Source organism: Monodelphis domestica, chromosome 1 (genome assembly GCF_027887165.1).
Source record: "Monodelphis domestica isolate mMonDom1 chromosome 1, mMonDom1.pri, whole genome shotgun sequence".
In the NCBI taxonomy this organism is placed as follows: domain Eukaryota; kingdom Metazoa; phylum Chordata; class Mammalia; order Didelphimorphia; family Didelphidae; genus Monodelphis; species Monodelphis domestica.
The window spans coordinates 634,374,964-634,390,422 of NC_077227.1; the positions used below are offsets into that span (position 1 = coordinate 634,374,964).

The 15,459-nt window shown below is 35.4% G+C and overlaps 1 protein-coding gene across 4 annotated transcripts in view; it reads right to left on the reverse strand.

Annotated features, from left to right (window-relative positions):
- Positions 1-15,459, reverse strand: part of MEIS1 (Meis homeobox 1) — a 154,322-nt gene that overhangs the window by 18,366 nt on the left and 120,497 nt on the right. For all 4 annotated transcript variants that reach the window (XM_056813916.1, XM_001374559.4, XM_056813917.1 and 1 more), the window contains exon 9: positions 8,399-8,475. In XM_056813916.1, coding sequence (XP_056669894.1) covers positions 8,399-8,475 — 77 coding nt within the window. The remainder of the gene's footprint in view (positions 1-8,398; positions 8,476-15,459) is intronic.

Below are 15,459 nucleotides of genomic sequence, written 5' to 3' on the forward strand. Positions count from 1 at the left end.
AGAAGAGAAAATTGTTTTATCCAACAAGGAGGCAACATTTGCCCCATTTTTAATATTTCAGTCTGACTTTTTAACCACTCAAAAATGCAGTTTGTTTTATGTAGGCGCAGCCTGAAGCAAGTTTATGATGGAAGTGAGAGAGAGGGTCTCTGAGGGCATGGTTCTCAGCTTGTTGGTGCTTCAGTTCTCAGTGGTTAATCACTATACACCAGCCTCAGCAACTGTTGACACAAAATAGGTGGAGATCAGGTCTGTGCAAGCAGAAAATACCAGAAAGGCAAACTATATGTAAACACACTTCAGACAGATTTGACAAGAATAGACCTAAACCTGACTTGCTAGGAAACAGTGAATTCCCCTTTCTGCTGGGGCTGTTTCCCCTAAGACAAATTTCTTTTCAAAAGAAAAATAGTAACATTTTAGTTCTGAAATGTGTTTACAAAAGGCATCCGAGCTGTTTGTCCGCTTGATTCACATAGTGAGAGCCTAGAATATGCTCCTACATGTAGAACCAGTGTAACGTAATCAAGTCCTTCCACTCCAACTTGGAGTTGAGCCAATTTTTTTTTTAATGAAACTCAAAAAGTTATTTTTTCTGACCCATAAAACTTATGCAAAGGAGCAAATGTATAACATTTAAATAGTCTTTTAATCTGACACCTGACAACCCATTAGTTATAGATTATTAATGCATCGATGAAAAAAGTTTGTCAGGTACAAAGTTACTCTAGAAAAAGATTGAATGCCTGAGGAAAAAACAAATTTTTCTACACAATAGCTTTGGAAATATCAAGCCTATTATCTGTCATGCTCTTCTCACAGAGACATATAGAAAACTGCTAAAAGAGCGACTGATTTATATTTATTAGCATGTTTAAAATGATATAACATGTTTTTTCATGTCCTATGACAGTATTTAATTTCAACCAGCATATATTTAATAGTCAATGATTTGATTATTTGAAATGTAGAAAAGTATTTTTTTAATTGATTTTCCTTTTGACCTTCTATCTTCCAAGGACGTGATTGCTTTACTTCTGGGCAACCTAAATTAGGTTCAGTCAGGCAGCGAGGTGGTGCAGGGGATAGAGCACTGGATTTGGAGACAGGGTGAACCTAAATTCAAATCCAACTTCAGCCACTTACTAGCTGTGTGACCACTTAACTTATCCTCTGTCTCCCTAAGTTTCCTTACCTGTAAACATGAAAATAGTAACAATAGCACTTACCTCCCAGGATTGTTGTGAGGATAAAATGAAATATTTGCAAAATGCTTTGCAAATCTTGAAAGTGCCATATAATTTGTTAGTTATCATGAATGCTCACTATCACCAAACATACTTCATCCTAATGTTTTCAGTTTCCCATTTCTCCTCTTCCTTTCCGTTCTTTCATCTTTTTTCCCCAAATTACATAGAATCAGAGGATTTGGAATTAGAGGGGGGTCTTAGAGATCTCCTTTTACAAATTAGAACTTTAGAAATGGAATTTGAGTGGCTTACCCCATCACAAAGTTTAACAGCAGAGAGAGAAACAAACTAGAACTCATATTAGTTCCTCCCCCTTAGGCTCTCTTTGGAATAAAATTCTGTCCAGTGACTCGAAAGAGACTTTGTAACTAAGGCCTTTAAATGACCAGCTCTGTAAATGACCAGTCTCTCTAAGTGGGCTATCCTCAACCTTAATTTATCTCTTCTTTCTTGAAATGCGACAGTTCTCTTCATTAACGCTCGCCATATTTGACTCAGCAAATACAGTCAAATTCTAGCAGAATGAAAAGAACGAGATTAGATATTTGTAATTAAGAAGATTGGGGATTTTGAGAATAACAAATCTAAGGAGTAGGATGTTATAAGAAGCAGCTGCTGACCTATACACCAAGTGCATGCTGCTCCAGGTAGTCCACTGACTTTCACCTTGGCTTAGCAGGCATCATACTTATTTTTGACATACGTGACACAGAATGAATCAATTTCCCAAACTAACCCAAGCCAATGTCTCTCTTGAGATGAAGTCAATCAGTTCTCAAGGTATTCTAATAATTAAAGAAGTTCCTCCTGCCCATTTTTAGAGGTCTGTGGTCTTGGGCTGTCTTAACTAAGTTGTAGAAGGCAGCAGAGAAAACCAGGCAGGTGGACAATACTGGAGACAAACAAATCTATTTCTTATCTCTCACTGAACCCTTCCTCCTCTCCAGTTAGAATGTAAGGCCTCCTGGACAAAAAAAAAAAGGAGAATGATTCTTTATCCACCATGGTTCAGGAACAGCCACCCCCTTTTGATGAGGGGTCTTCAGGGGCTTCAGAGTATTAATGAAGTGATCTGCACAGTGGAGAAAAACCCCTCTGTAAACTTGCCATGTAAAAATAGACAACTGAGTACACTTTAACTGGCTACACAACCATTTTCAAAGAGGATTGTTTTACTGGAAATTTTAAAATCTGCAGACAAAAGCAGTGTCTTATGATGAACTCCTAAGATTCTCTGACATGACAATACCTGATGGTTTCTAAATTCACAGCTCTTCTCCCTGCGAGCTATTTGCTCAGCTTTTCTAATAATACCTTGGTTTCTGGCAGCTCTCCAGGACTGTCTCAGGCAATATGCAAGCTAAACATTTTTTGACTGATTTCAATATTTTTTTATGAGTAACTAGACAGCATTTTATCTAGTGAGCATTACTGATTGCTGTAATCTAAGCACAGAGCAAGAGACTGTAAACATAATGTTATTATTACAATTGACATTCAAGGTGAAAGGCATAACAATTAGCTAAGACTCAGTGGAAAAAATTAAATGAAATGTGTTTGGGGCTATTCTCTCAATTTTCTTCTTTTGAAAATAAGGCACCTGTTACTCTTATTGTTCAGTTAGAAAAACCTAATTCAAATTTAGGTTACATAAGTTCCTAAGGATACAAAAACTAAGATCACCTGCTTAATAAAATTATTTTTTGTGCACTTGCTCTATCCTTGGATAATTCCCAGATACAGAAGGTTGACTAGATCTCACTTTCATTTTCTTGTTGAATAACAAACATATTACACAGTACTTCTGACATGGTATGCTTTTCCTTTTCTACATGCTTTCCCTGCTTTTCTGTCATGTGTCTGCTTAACTTTATTGACAAAACAATCTATGCTTAATGTTTAAACAGCATCTGTAAATGTATTATTAAATTATAGCAAGAAGAAAAAGCAGAACAATTCAGTGGAACCCCATGACCCTTGATTGATTTTTGGATCACAGAAGTTGAAGGGATAATTTGTGAATGTTTTAACATTTACAACTAAACAGGCACCTACAGTTACTGGATCTCTGACGACTTATAAAAGTATTTCATAGATTATTGCAATGATTCAAAGAGAAATCTGATCTTTACTAGTTGGAGCTGTTTACAATAATAAAAGGGATTCTGTTTTCTTAAAACAAACTCCCATTCTACCTGCCAGTAGTATAAAACTACTAAAGATAACATACTTTTTACTGGTAATAAATGGGAAGCAATGCCTGAATGCTCCGCAGTTCTGAAAGCAGTAAATGAAGGAACTTAGGAAATCTGGTATGAGCACTAAATCTGTGAACTGTGCCAGAGGAGAAGTTCCCATACAATGACATCTCAGATGTTAAGATGCTAGGTAGAATTTGATATACATATTGATAGAGAGTGATTTTCTCTGCACACACAGATTGTATTTCACGTATGATAGACTTTTACACATAAAAACCACATTGCCTACTCAGAGCATAAAGAAATAATCTTTTAACATCATTTCCTTAATGGAGAGGGGTTGGCTGGAGAAGTAGTAAACAAGGGAACTGTAAAGATCATTCAATATACTCTGGACTAGATCTTTGCTGAGTTGTAAGTGATTGTATCACACTTGCTGAATGGTTCAATCATAGACTCCCAACTTTTTATTACAAGAAACACCCTTATTCTACTCTCTTCCTTGAATTCTCCAGTCTATCACATTGGGACAAATAACCTGTATATTTGCCCTAGCGTTCCATTCATGCATATATGGGTGGGAATATCACACTGGTACAATAGAGATTTACACACACACACACACACACACACACACACACACACACACACACACATTTTATTGGTGATGGTGAATTGTTGTTCAGTTGAGTCTGATTTTTCTTGACTCCATTTGGGGTCTTTGTAAAAAAGATCCTGGAGTGGTTTGCCATCTCCTTCTCCAGTGCAGGGGAAACTGAGGCAAACAAGGTTAAAGGATTTGCTCAGGGTCACATAGTTAGTAAGTGTCTGAGGCTAGATTGGAACTCAGGAAAAGGAGTCTTTCAGATGGCAGGCTCAGTCCTCCATCCTCTGTCCCATCTAGCTACACACACACACACACACACACACACACACACACACACACACACACACACACGTCTATATATGGCATTTTATTTCACTATTCTACAATCAAAGTTTACATTTTAAAAAGGTGCCACCATAGGAGTTCTGTATCGATCCAATATCTTCTCTGCTTTTCTATTAACATTCTGCCTAACTAGTTCTAAGGGGTTTGAAAACACTACTCCATCATACTAAGATCACATTTCATTTAAATTAAAATGATAAAAAGCTTAGGTATCTTAATGAATAAAACAAACTCCTAGCTTAATATTTAATAACTTTCTCTGCTTATACAAGTCTGCCAACTTAAAAAAGGTAAAACTAAAGCTATCATTGATCATCATTTGATTGATTACCACATAATGGGAAGAGGGAGTCTGAGGAAAAGAGAAACATAGAGATGCTAATTTTAGGCTGTAAGTCTCTATTTCAAAAAAAATGTTTTTCATGGTGGTAAGGTAAGGCCTATACTCACTAGGTATAGTCAAGAATTTAGTCAAGTCTCACATTAATTGCACTAAAATACATTTTTGTCTGAAATTTTCATTTTAGCTGCCTCAGTTCTCATAAAATTTGCTAGTATAGATGTGGGCCAAGTTTTGTGTTTGGTAAATTTTACAATCTATAAATCATATCTCAAATTACAGTAACAACTACCCATGAATCTTTTGGGGTACTTTCCTCTTTGAGTAGTGCTCTAGGCAGAAAGCAATAGCTTATAAAGTTATTTTACTTTTGCTCCAGTTTTTTCTTGTACTCCAGCATTTCCTATTGCCTTTTATTGTGCATTCCATTCTCTTCAGCATAAGAACAAGTATTAACCAAGAGAAGAAAAACAAGATTTTGAGTTCTGAGAATTCATATTTAAACAGTGCTTTATGGTATACTATGTACTTTCCTCCTAACAACTCTATGAGGTTAGTATTGCAATTATCAGTATCCCCAAATAATAGAGGAGAAAACTGATATTCTGAGAGATAAGGACCAGCCCATGATCATCTAGATAGGCATAAATATTTATGCCTCTCTTATACCTCTCTTAGCCAGGTATATTTGCAAGGAATTTAAAGTAGGTCCTACAAAAAAAAAAGGAAGGCTAAAAAAAAGAGAATGTCTTTATTTTTCAGTTTCTAAATTAACATTTTTGTTAGAAACTCAGAATTTCTATTCTGATCTGACATGCATTTATATTTTTCTTGCATATTATATGTATTCTCATATGCTATGTTGCTGCCAATAATTTATGACTGATCTGTACCCAGGCTGCCCTTCAGCATTTTATTTAATCTCTGCAACTGTGATTTACAATGAATCATCATTACTAAAAAAAAATGCACATGCGTGTTAAACAAGTTTTCAGGAATCTAAGAGGGAAGGCAAAAAAATTAAGAAAGTTGTCGCTGTATAACATGATGGCAAATTGATGAAAAACTAACTACTGTAAAATTGATGTTTTGCCAGAAGTAAGCAACTTGGGTTCTCTTTAGATAAATATTCTATCCATAACCAAGTTTTTAAGATGCCAGAAACCTTTTCCATTCTCTCTTATCATTAAGGGAAAACAAAAACTCTTCAGAGGTTATTTTCCTTTTTAAGTCTATGAATGTGATATGATTACACATTCTATCTTATCATCAGTCTCTTTAGTATCCTCTCTGGATGTTCTCATTTTCATATTATAGAACTTGTAAAACCAAAACCAAACAGTGGACTGTCCCTTTTCACCAAACACAAGTAAAAACATTCCTGTTCTACTAGGCAAATTCAGGTGATTTGGAGAAAATTCCATAAACAATGCAGTTATATTTGGAACAACTGTCAAACTCAGGACAACAACATAAAAACAAGCCAAATGTATATGTCTTCTATAAATATATCATATTTACACAAAGAAAATGCTAATAATAGGAAGATGCTAGATTTATTTTCTTAAAATAAAATCAAAATACATTTTTCACATGCTTAAAGTAACTTGTTTAAAAGTTGACATCACAGTGAAATTGACAGCATAATATATTGAACTTCAAAAATTTATTTCACAACTTTTTTTTTAAACAACCTACAATTTTTGGAAATCACATAAGAACTTTTGTCTGTATCTCTTTTTCCAATGATAGAATTATAAACAAAAATACATTAAGGAACTTTTCTATTAGATTCGTGATTCTTAACTTGAGCTGAACAATGGAAGAAAAAGAAAAAAAAAACCTTTACAGCATTTGTATAGAATTGAGGAAAATGGCACTGGTAACTTTCTCAGATTCATGAAAAACCTACCCTGTCCCTTTACCCACAGGAAATGTCCCATAATTAATGCCCATGAGAACCAGCTTCTAGGAAAATTGGTCACTGGTAGCTAAATAAGTTTATAGATTAAGTTTGTTAGCAAACAGAAGGGGAAGAGATAGTGATATGTGCCAACATATCACCTGAATGAGAGAGTACACTTCGTTTTTCTCATTTAGGGAATTCACTATGCTCTTTTCCCCCTTAATCTCTGAGCATTTCTCAGGGGGCATTTTAAGTTCATGTGACTCCTGTATGGTATAAAAGTACCTAACAGTCAACATAAATTAGAAGAATATGCAAATGTAGAAGCTGACCTAGAAAACATGTCAACCCCAAACACATTTTAAAAGAGGAGTCAAAATCTACAATTATGAAGGGGCTTAAAAAATAAGATGCCATGGTAACTTAGCACACACACACCAGCATAATGTCTAGTAACCTCTTTAGATAGTACATACACCCTGTACTCTGTTCCCTATGCATTGACTAAAAGGATGCAAAAACGGGATCTCCCAAGGCTGCTGTAAGGTCACAGAAATTGATAACCCTTACAAGCAATGCTGTGTGAGTCTGTCTGTGTCTCCCAGATAGTGCACTTTGTAAATTAATCCTCCAAAGGCAAATATATTGTAAGTAGCTCGTTATCTCCAAAGTACTAAATTGAAGAATACATGGGATTATATTGACAGAAATTACATTTTCTGTAATGGGGTTTAATATATCTGAAATCTCTCCCATAGGCTCCTCATCTCTCTCACAGAGAAAGATTTGTTAATGTAGGTGCATTGGACATCTAGAACAAATTTATTCACTAAAATGGATTAGGCCATGTAATCAGTGATTTAGCAATATTAATCTCTGACACTTATTGAATGGGAAAAAGAAGAATACTTTCATCCTCAAACTGGAATTTCATGGGATTCTTTCCCCTCGCTGGACTTTGGGTCTTTTTTGGGTTTTACTTCAAAATGGATAAGGTTTCTCAATCATAAACACTAATCTAAAATACTAATATGATTAATTAGTTATACTTCTTTTAGAGGATATTCAAATTCTGTACCCTTCAAAGAGATTTTCTGAGTGACAATATAAAACTTTGCTTTCTACACACTCACATAAGGCAATAAATCAGACTTTTTCAAAACCTTGTTGCCACACTATACAATGTCATGATAGCATTGGTGGCTATTTAGCATTCAATCTTGGCCTCCAAAAAATCAAAACTTGAACATTAATTTTGGGATCAGACCACACATCCCTCAGAGGGATTTTGAATAGCCTTCTTCAAATGGAAATTCTAGAATTTCTTCCTTTTACTATTTTGGTCATAGAAGAAAAGTTTCCTTGGTAAAAAGAGAATCTAGATTCTGTTACTACATTAATATAAGATCAAAGTTAGAGAGAATGAATTTGGGGGCTCTCTAGAAAACACAGATTTCAATATTTCTTGAATTGTTGATTGCTGTAGGAGAAAAGAGTTATCCTAATATCTTTCTGAAGAAGTATTTATAGTTCCTGCATTAAAATGTGTCCATTAAAAAAGGTAAAATCCATTGTGCTCTCCACATAGTCATAGTGCCTTCTGTCAATGAATGTAGATGTTTTCACCTTTGCATCAACAAGCCACCAGGGAAAGCTGCAATGACTGGGTGTGTCTTCTTAATGCAAAACATTAGCTGCAGGTTGCCAGAGGCTCGAATACTGATTATGTGTAAACGTCAAATTACTTACCAATTGTTCACTTGAAGTATAGTGAGGCCCGTGTCTTGTGCCAGCTGCTTTTTCTGTTCTTCAGAAGGGTAAGGATGCTAAAAGACAACAAAAATATATGTGTGTATCAGACAATATTTAGGCCATTTTGTCAATAACCTAAGTGCCTAGTGAAGTCTGTAATTAAAGGTGAAAATGCTGAGGTGTGTCACTCTTATTAATGGAATACTACATCATCTAATTAATGGCAGTAAAAGACAAGCCAATTACAAAGATTACTGAAGTGTATAAATAGCTACTTAGGATACTTGCAGTACCTTGATACTGAGTTTATCCTTAATGGGTTTATTTGTTGCAATTCAAAGTTTAGTACAGTTTTTTTCTATATATGCATGACTAAAAGTTAGTGGTTTGTTTTGCTTCACTTTGTACTAGACTGGTAGAAATGGAAAATTAATTTTGGCACAGAAGTAGTCCATTAGAAAATAGCATTTTTTAAAATTTAAATTTATTTGTTTGTTACAATAAAATACCCAGTTAACTCCTCCCTTCCCAGCATTTTGAAAGTGAACAGAATCTTAAAGATCAATTCTCATTTTAAAGGGGAAAAAAAGCCAGGGCCCACAGAAGTTAACTCCTACTCTAATACTCTACACTGTACTACATTGCTACTTAGAAATGCCCAGAATTAGAGCTATCTTTTAAAAATCACTAACAATTTCACTGGGTTAAGTATTTCAAAATGAATATCAATTGAAAAATTTATCCTGTGAGTCAATAAATGCTGGGATCTTCAATATGACTCAAAATAGAGTTTTTTTTAAAAAAGGCTATTGTTTTTCTTAAGAATAAATAGCAAAGACTTCTTATATCAAACTCAAAATAATTCATGGATGTAAATAAAAATGAATACCAAGCAAGTTACAAGATCAGAAAAGGCTATGTTTAAATCATTATTTTTTAAAATCATATGATAAGCAATGAAAACAAATCATAGCACAATTATACTTATTAATAATTCACATATCAGAAATAGAAGTCCTATGATTGAAAGAAAAAGGGTGGCAACAGTCATAAGTGGTTATTGTTCAGTCTCTCTGCCTTCTCCAAGACCCCATTTGGGATTTTCTTGGCAAAGATGCTGCAATGGTTTGTCATTTCCTTCTCCAGCTCATATTACCAATGAGGAAACTGAGGCAGAGTTAAGTGATTTGTCCACAGTCACATAGCTAGTAAATGTCTCAGACCAGATTTGAATTCAGGAAGATGAGTCTTCCCACCTTCAGGCCCAGCAGTCTTTCAACTACACCACCTAGATGCCACTTACTAAGAATTCATACACTAGGAGAAGTTAGGTGGTTCAGTAGATAGCCAGACCAGGAGATGGGAGGTCCTGAATTCAAATATGGCCTCAGACACTTCCTAGCTGTGTGACCCTGGGCAGGTCACTTAACCCTCATTGCCTAGCCTTTATCACTCTTCAGCCTTAGAACCAGTACATAGTATTGATTCTAAGATGGAAGGGAAGGGTTTAAAAGAAAAAGACTACATACATTATAATTGTAATACTTTTGACTGGTGGAAACAGTCAGAAGAAATGGATTCAAATCAAAGTCCTGTCATTTGCTGGAAACTGTATGTCCTCAGGTATGTAGTTTTACTTGGAGGAGGGGGGCTCATTTTTTCCTCTACAAAACCAGGGAATAGGACTAGATGAAGGACTTGTTTTAAATATATATGTTTTAGCACTATTTCAAGGCATTTGATTTTATTTTTAATCCTACTAATTTTATTTTATGCATTTAAAAACATTATTCTGATAAGGGATCCATAGGTTCCACCAGACTATCCAAAGGGTTTATGACATGAAAATGGCTGAGAGGTCCTGGTCGAAATGTTCTCTTAACGTCATTTATGATTCTAAAAATCTCTGATTCTGAAATATCCATCTGAAGCGAAAACATATTATGAAAACATAATCTACTTCTTTGACACTATTCTATAAATGAAAACTAACAAGAGCATCATATCCCAGTGAATTTTAGAGGTAAAAAAATGTTCAGACAAGCAACCCAGTCTTCTAGTAATTGTAAGGCAACCACAGCATTGAATTTAACTGTGTCACCTAAACAAAATCTGATCTACTGAAGGCTGAAGGCTAATTAGCAAAGCTTTAAGTGTCTGATGAGATGTGATTTTTTTAAAAAAAATCATGTTAATGACCACTTCCATGCTTCTTTATGCAATTGTAAGCACATCCTATAGGTGCACACATGGGGATTTTTGTAAAAGAGAAGGCAAGTGTGAGAAGGAAGCAAAGATGATGTATCAATTATTTCCATAAACATTGTAATTATCTTTGGTTTGGGCATTTAACCAATAAGCACACATTTACAATAAGGGATTGCATTTCTAGAATGTAGTGCCTTTCTTTAAAGACCAGTAAGGATTTTATAGAAAATATTTGAATTGTCAATATGTCCCTTTCAAAGAAGCAAGGCAAATGTATTCTCACTCCTATTTCACAGATGAGAAAACTGATCAGGTGAAGAGATCTGCCCAATATAACATCTATATCAGTAACTAAGCTCCTGATTTCCATTCTAGTGTTCCATCTAACTCTGCAAGAGTGAATGGTAAACTCAATTAATAGGTAAACTGCATCGGTCCATATTGCTACTGACTAGAATTTACTCCCTATTGAAAAGTAGAAAGACCATCGTGAAAGATAGCCCCAAACCACAGGATGTATTTACAAGCCAGCTCTGCTATTCTGTGTTGTTGTTGTTTGGTTCTGATTCTTCATTATCCTACTTGAGGTTTTCTTGGCAAAGATAATGGAGTGGTTTTCCATTTCCTTCTCCAGCTCCTTTTACAGATGAGGCAAAGAGGGTCAAGTGACTTGCCCAGGGTCACACAACTAGTAAGCATCTGAAGCTAGATCAGAATTCAGAAGATGTCTTCCTTGCTCTAGAGCCAGTGCCCTATCCACAGTGCTCCCTATGCCACCATATCTTCAAATATCTACCCACAACAAGAAGTATCCATGAAATCGGTTCAAAAATAACAGAATTGGTTAACCTCACAAAGGCACAATGCTGGAGGTCGAATCTAAAAAGTGGGTGGAAATCCTTCCTCTGCTACCTTCTTGGCTCTGTGAACACGGGCAAAGATCACTGAATATCATTGGATAATATAAATCTAGATCTATAAGGGACCTCCCACACATAACATTTTACAATTGAGAAACAATTTTACAATTGAGAAACAATTTTACAATTGAATCCTAGTCTTGTCTAAGGAAGCACTCTATTATTGTTCAGGTCATTTTTGTTTTCCTAAATTGATAAGACTGCACAGAACAAAGTAGCAGAATAATATAATATCAAAAAAATAATAAAAGCTCACATAAAACCCTGCTAAACTGTATGAATACAGCAGAGAAGGGATTTGAACCCAGGTTTCTTGATTCTAGATTCATTCCACTATATCACATAGCCTTTTCTTAGTTTCTTGTTCTGCAAAATGGTGATACTAACAGCCGTAATACCTATCTCATAGAGTAGTTGTGAAGTTCAAGTATGATTGTGTGTGAATGCACACCTACACACACATCTCATATTGCAAGCCTTATAGTGCTTTCTTAATAATCAAGAAGACCATAGGAGATAGTGACTGGATCATAAATTTAAAATCTAGTTCAACCTCCTTTTCTTATAGATGAGAGAGCATAGTTTAGAGAGATGAACTAGCATGCCCAAGGTGACACAAGTGGTAAAGACAAAGCTAGATTTTTAATTCCAGCTATCTGGTGCCAAGCTTTGTGTTCTTATCACTATGCCTCTGCTCAGACCAATATCTGCCAAGAGCTAAAAATCTCACAAATATAGTAGTTTAAATTTAAATCGCATTGTATGTCTATGGTTTCATATCTGTACTTGCCCCCCCTTTCGTTGAAATACATTTTACAGAAGAATAAGAATATTTCAAAAACTCAACTCCCACTAGATAGAGGCATGTCACAGAATACAGAGACCAAAGAAACCTTTTATTCTGTCATTGGAAAATACTGTATTGCAGCTCAATGTATATAATGGCTGCATTTTATGGTGATTCTCCTAGAATCTCAAAGAGATATATATGTCCTAATATAAATATAAAACTTATATTTTCAAATGATAGCCCAATGCAGTATCACCATAGAATTGTAAGTTAGCAACAGTTTTATTCATAGCTCTGTTGCCCAACCAGAACACAGGCTCACTTTTAAATTATACAGTTGTTACATCCAGTTATAACATCTCCCTTTATAAAGCTTTTATCACTTAAAGACCAACCTTTTGGCAAACATGATTTTCTGCCTATAGCATTTTCTCCCCTAAAGTTTTTCAGTTCTTTTATAAGTCATTGTAAAAGAATTTCAATGTGCTCAATCAGTTTGCCAGTCTTCTCTTTTAGTTTACCATGATGGCTATATCTTTTTGCCCTATCTTGTTATCCGTCTTAATGTTATGACCAGAACTGGATAAAAATTAATATTTATGCTATTTATCTCTAGTTACATTTGAAATGGAGAATTGTTACAGTAATTTATTTGTGCTGTGTTTTCAGGAGTGTTTTGCATGCCTATTTGTGAGCAAGTTCATATACATACTTATAAAGCCAATAGTATTCACATTTTATTTCACATTTTATTTATGCAAGCATTGTCCAGTAAATCCCTTTTGGATCATTAGATTGACCAGAATCATTAAACATTCAAAGAGTCCTAATATTCTACTCATAATCTCAAGTGCAAATTTGTGTTGCTTCTTCATGTGTCTTAGTTTCTGTTTTCATAATTTAAATATCATAACGTAAAAAAGTTCTACTCTTCTTATTTTCTTCTGTCACTTTTCATGTGATCTGATTTTAAGTAATTGGAACAAACTGTGTCTAATTTCATGCAGCAATAATTGCTAAGCTGCCTCAAGCTATGAGGATCGAGCACTCTGTCTCCATTAAGCAATCTCCAATTGTTCAGGGTTTTCTTTTTTTCCCAAATGGATAAGACTGGACAAAATTAAGTACCACTAAAAAAAAAGAAAAGAAGAAAAAGAAAAAGACCACACAAAACTCTACTAAAATGTACTAAAGCACAATTCCTAAACCATGGCATGTTTAAGGTCAACCAATTAATTTTTCCCCTCATAGTTACTAGCTTAGCGTGGCATAAACTTTCCATTTCATGAAAAATCTATAATTGCTATAATCTCATGAAAGCCATGACTTTACATAGCTAATTCTCAGTCAGCCAAAAAATTCACAATGAGGCAGGCTTTTAAACTGAAATTCAATCTGTTCAAAATGTCTTAAACCTTGTGCATCCTTATTATATAAGCTCTTGGTGGACATTAGGAGTTGTTCCTTGGTAGCCTAAAGAAAAATGACCTGACAAAGAACCAACATGCCACAGGCAAGACTCCTGCAAAAACATCCAAAGCCCTGTTGCATTCCCACCCACAGGGCTAGTCAGGCCTGTGAGGGCCACAGGCAATGGCAGACATCCCACTGCAACAGAGATCAAGGGTGAGCCCAGAGAACTACCATTTTATCCAGAAATGGGAAATTCACTCCAAACCTTTACAACTAATCCTCCTTTCCTGTACATGGTGTGAATAGGACTCCTTCTGCCCACAAGACCCACTGCCTTCTCTTTCCTAGTATACTTGTTCAAACGACAAGTTTAAAAAATATTAATAGTTGCTTATAAAGGAAATACTGATTGCACTTACCAGAGACACCAATCAACCTAATCACTTTGGGATATCAAAGCAAATTTGAACCATAGTTCAATAGACAGTGACTTGAGACCTTTACTTTGTTGTGTACATTAGCCTCATGCCATTATCTCTTAAAAGCTTAATTATTTGCAAACAATTGATCAAGATGGGAATTTGAGAAAGGATATGCTAGGGCCACAGGGAGAGCCTCAACGCATTAAGAGAGCAAACAAAATTACCTTTAGATCTTACAATAAGAATTAACGATTGGAACTGGAGAGGAAAACACGCAGTAGCTAGGAGGGTTCTTTCTGGAGTGTTTCCCATTTGATCTGCATTAACACCTCAGGAATGAATGAAAGCTATAAAACAGTGATTATGTATGGGAAGGGAAAGCTGACCCTCTTCCAGCATCCAACTAGCACATGTGCATTAGGCTTGCCTTGTCAGGATCAGCAGGAAAAAAAAGGGGGGGGGGATAGCAGTTAAAGACTCAGAGAAAAGAGGGTGGTGTAACCCTATAGGAATTACCAACTTCTTAATAAAAAAAGCAAATAAGGAAATAGGATCTTTAAAAATATTTAAAAAATCAAGATGGGGTTTTCTTCCTTAGAGTCCAGACTGAATTTTTGGCCGTTATTAGTGAGATTCTGGGGAATTTCAGCATTACTGCTAATAATAATGACATAGTACAGTAGTGATTATTTAATACTGCCATCAGACACAGAAAAGATGGCTACAGAATATGCCCAAGGTGATAGGAACAGTCCCAGAGAGTTTGAAAAGGCTAAAAAAATAGCTATGTGAAATAAGAATTAGAGCTATCATCCGAACAATAAAGAATAGAAAGACACCAAAAAATAACAACTTTCTGAAGAAAGTTATAAATGCTAAATTAAACTTATGTTGCATGGGTGGGTAAGTGGTTCCAAGGTATATAAAACCAGTTGGTTCAGCACACATCAGAAAGCTTGTTTAGCTGAACAATCAATCAGACTTTTTCATATGACCATCAATGGGAAAAGAGAAGCTCCTCAGTAAATAGAGACAGAAAATATCCAGACATATCTTAATGATACTTCTTGTTCAACTGTACTCTTTTCATCAAATTTTCCACCCCTGGCTGCAAGTGCAGATGCCAGGACAGTGATGCACTTTATCTTATCTGTCCTGGTAACCAAGTATCAATAACATTCCCTCCCTCACTGCCTTGCCCACTATAACAGCACATTGTAATAGCAGCAGAAAATTTGAAAATAATCCTGTACACAGCTTGCTGGTGAGATAATGGAAGGCTAAGCTGTCCCTTCTCAAACCTCA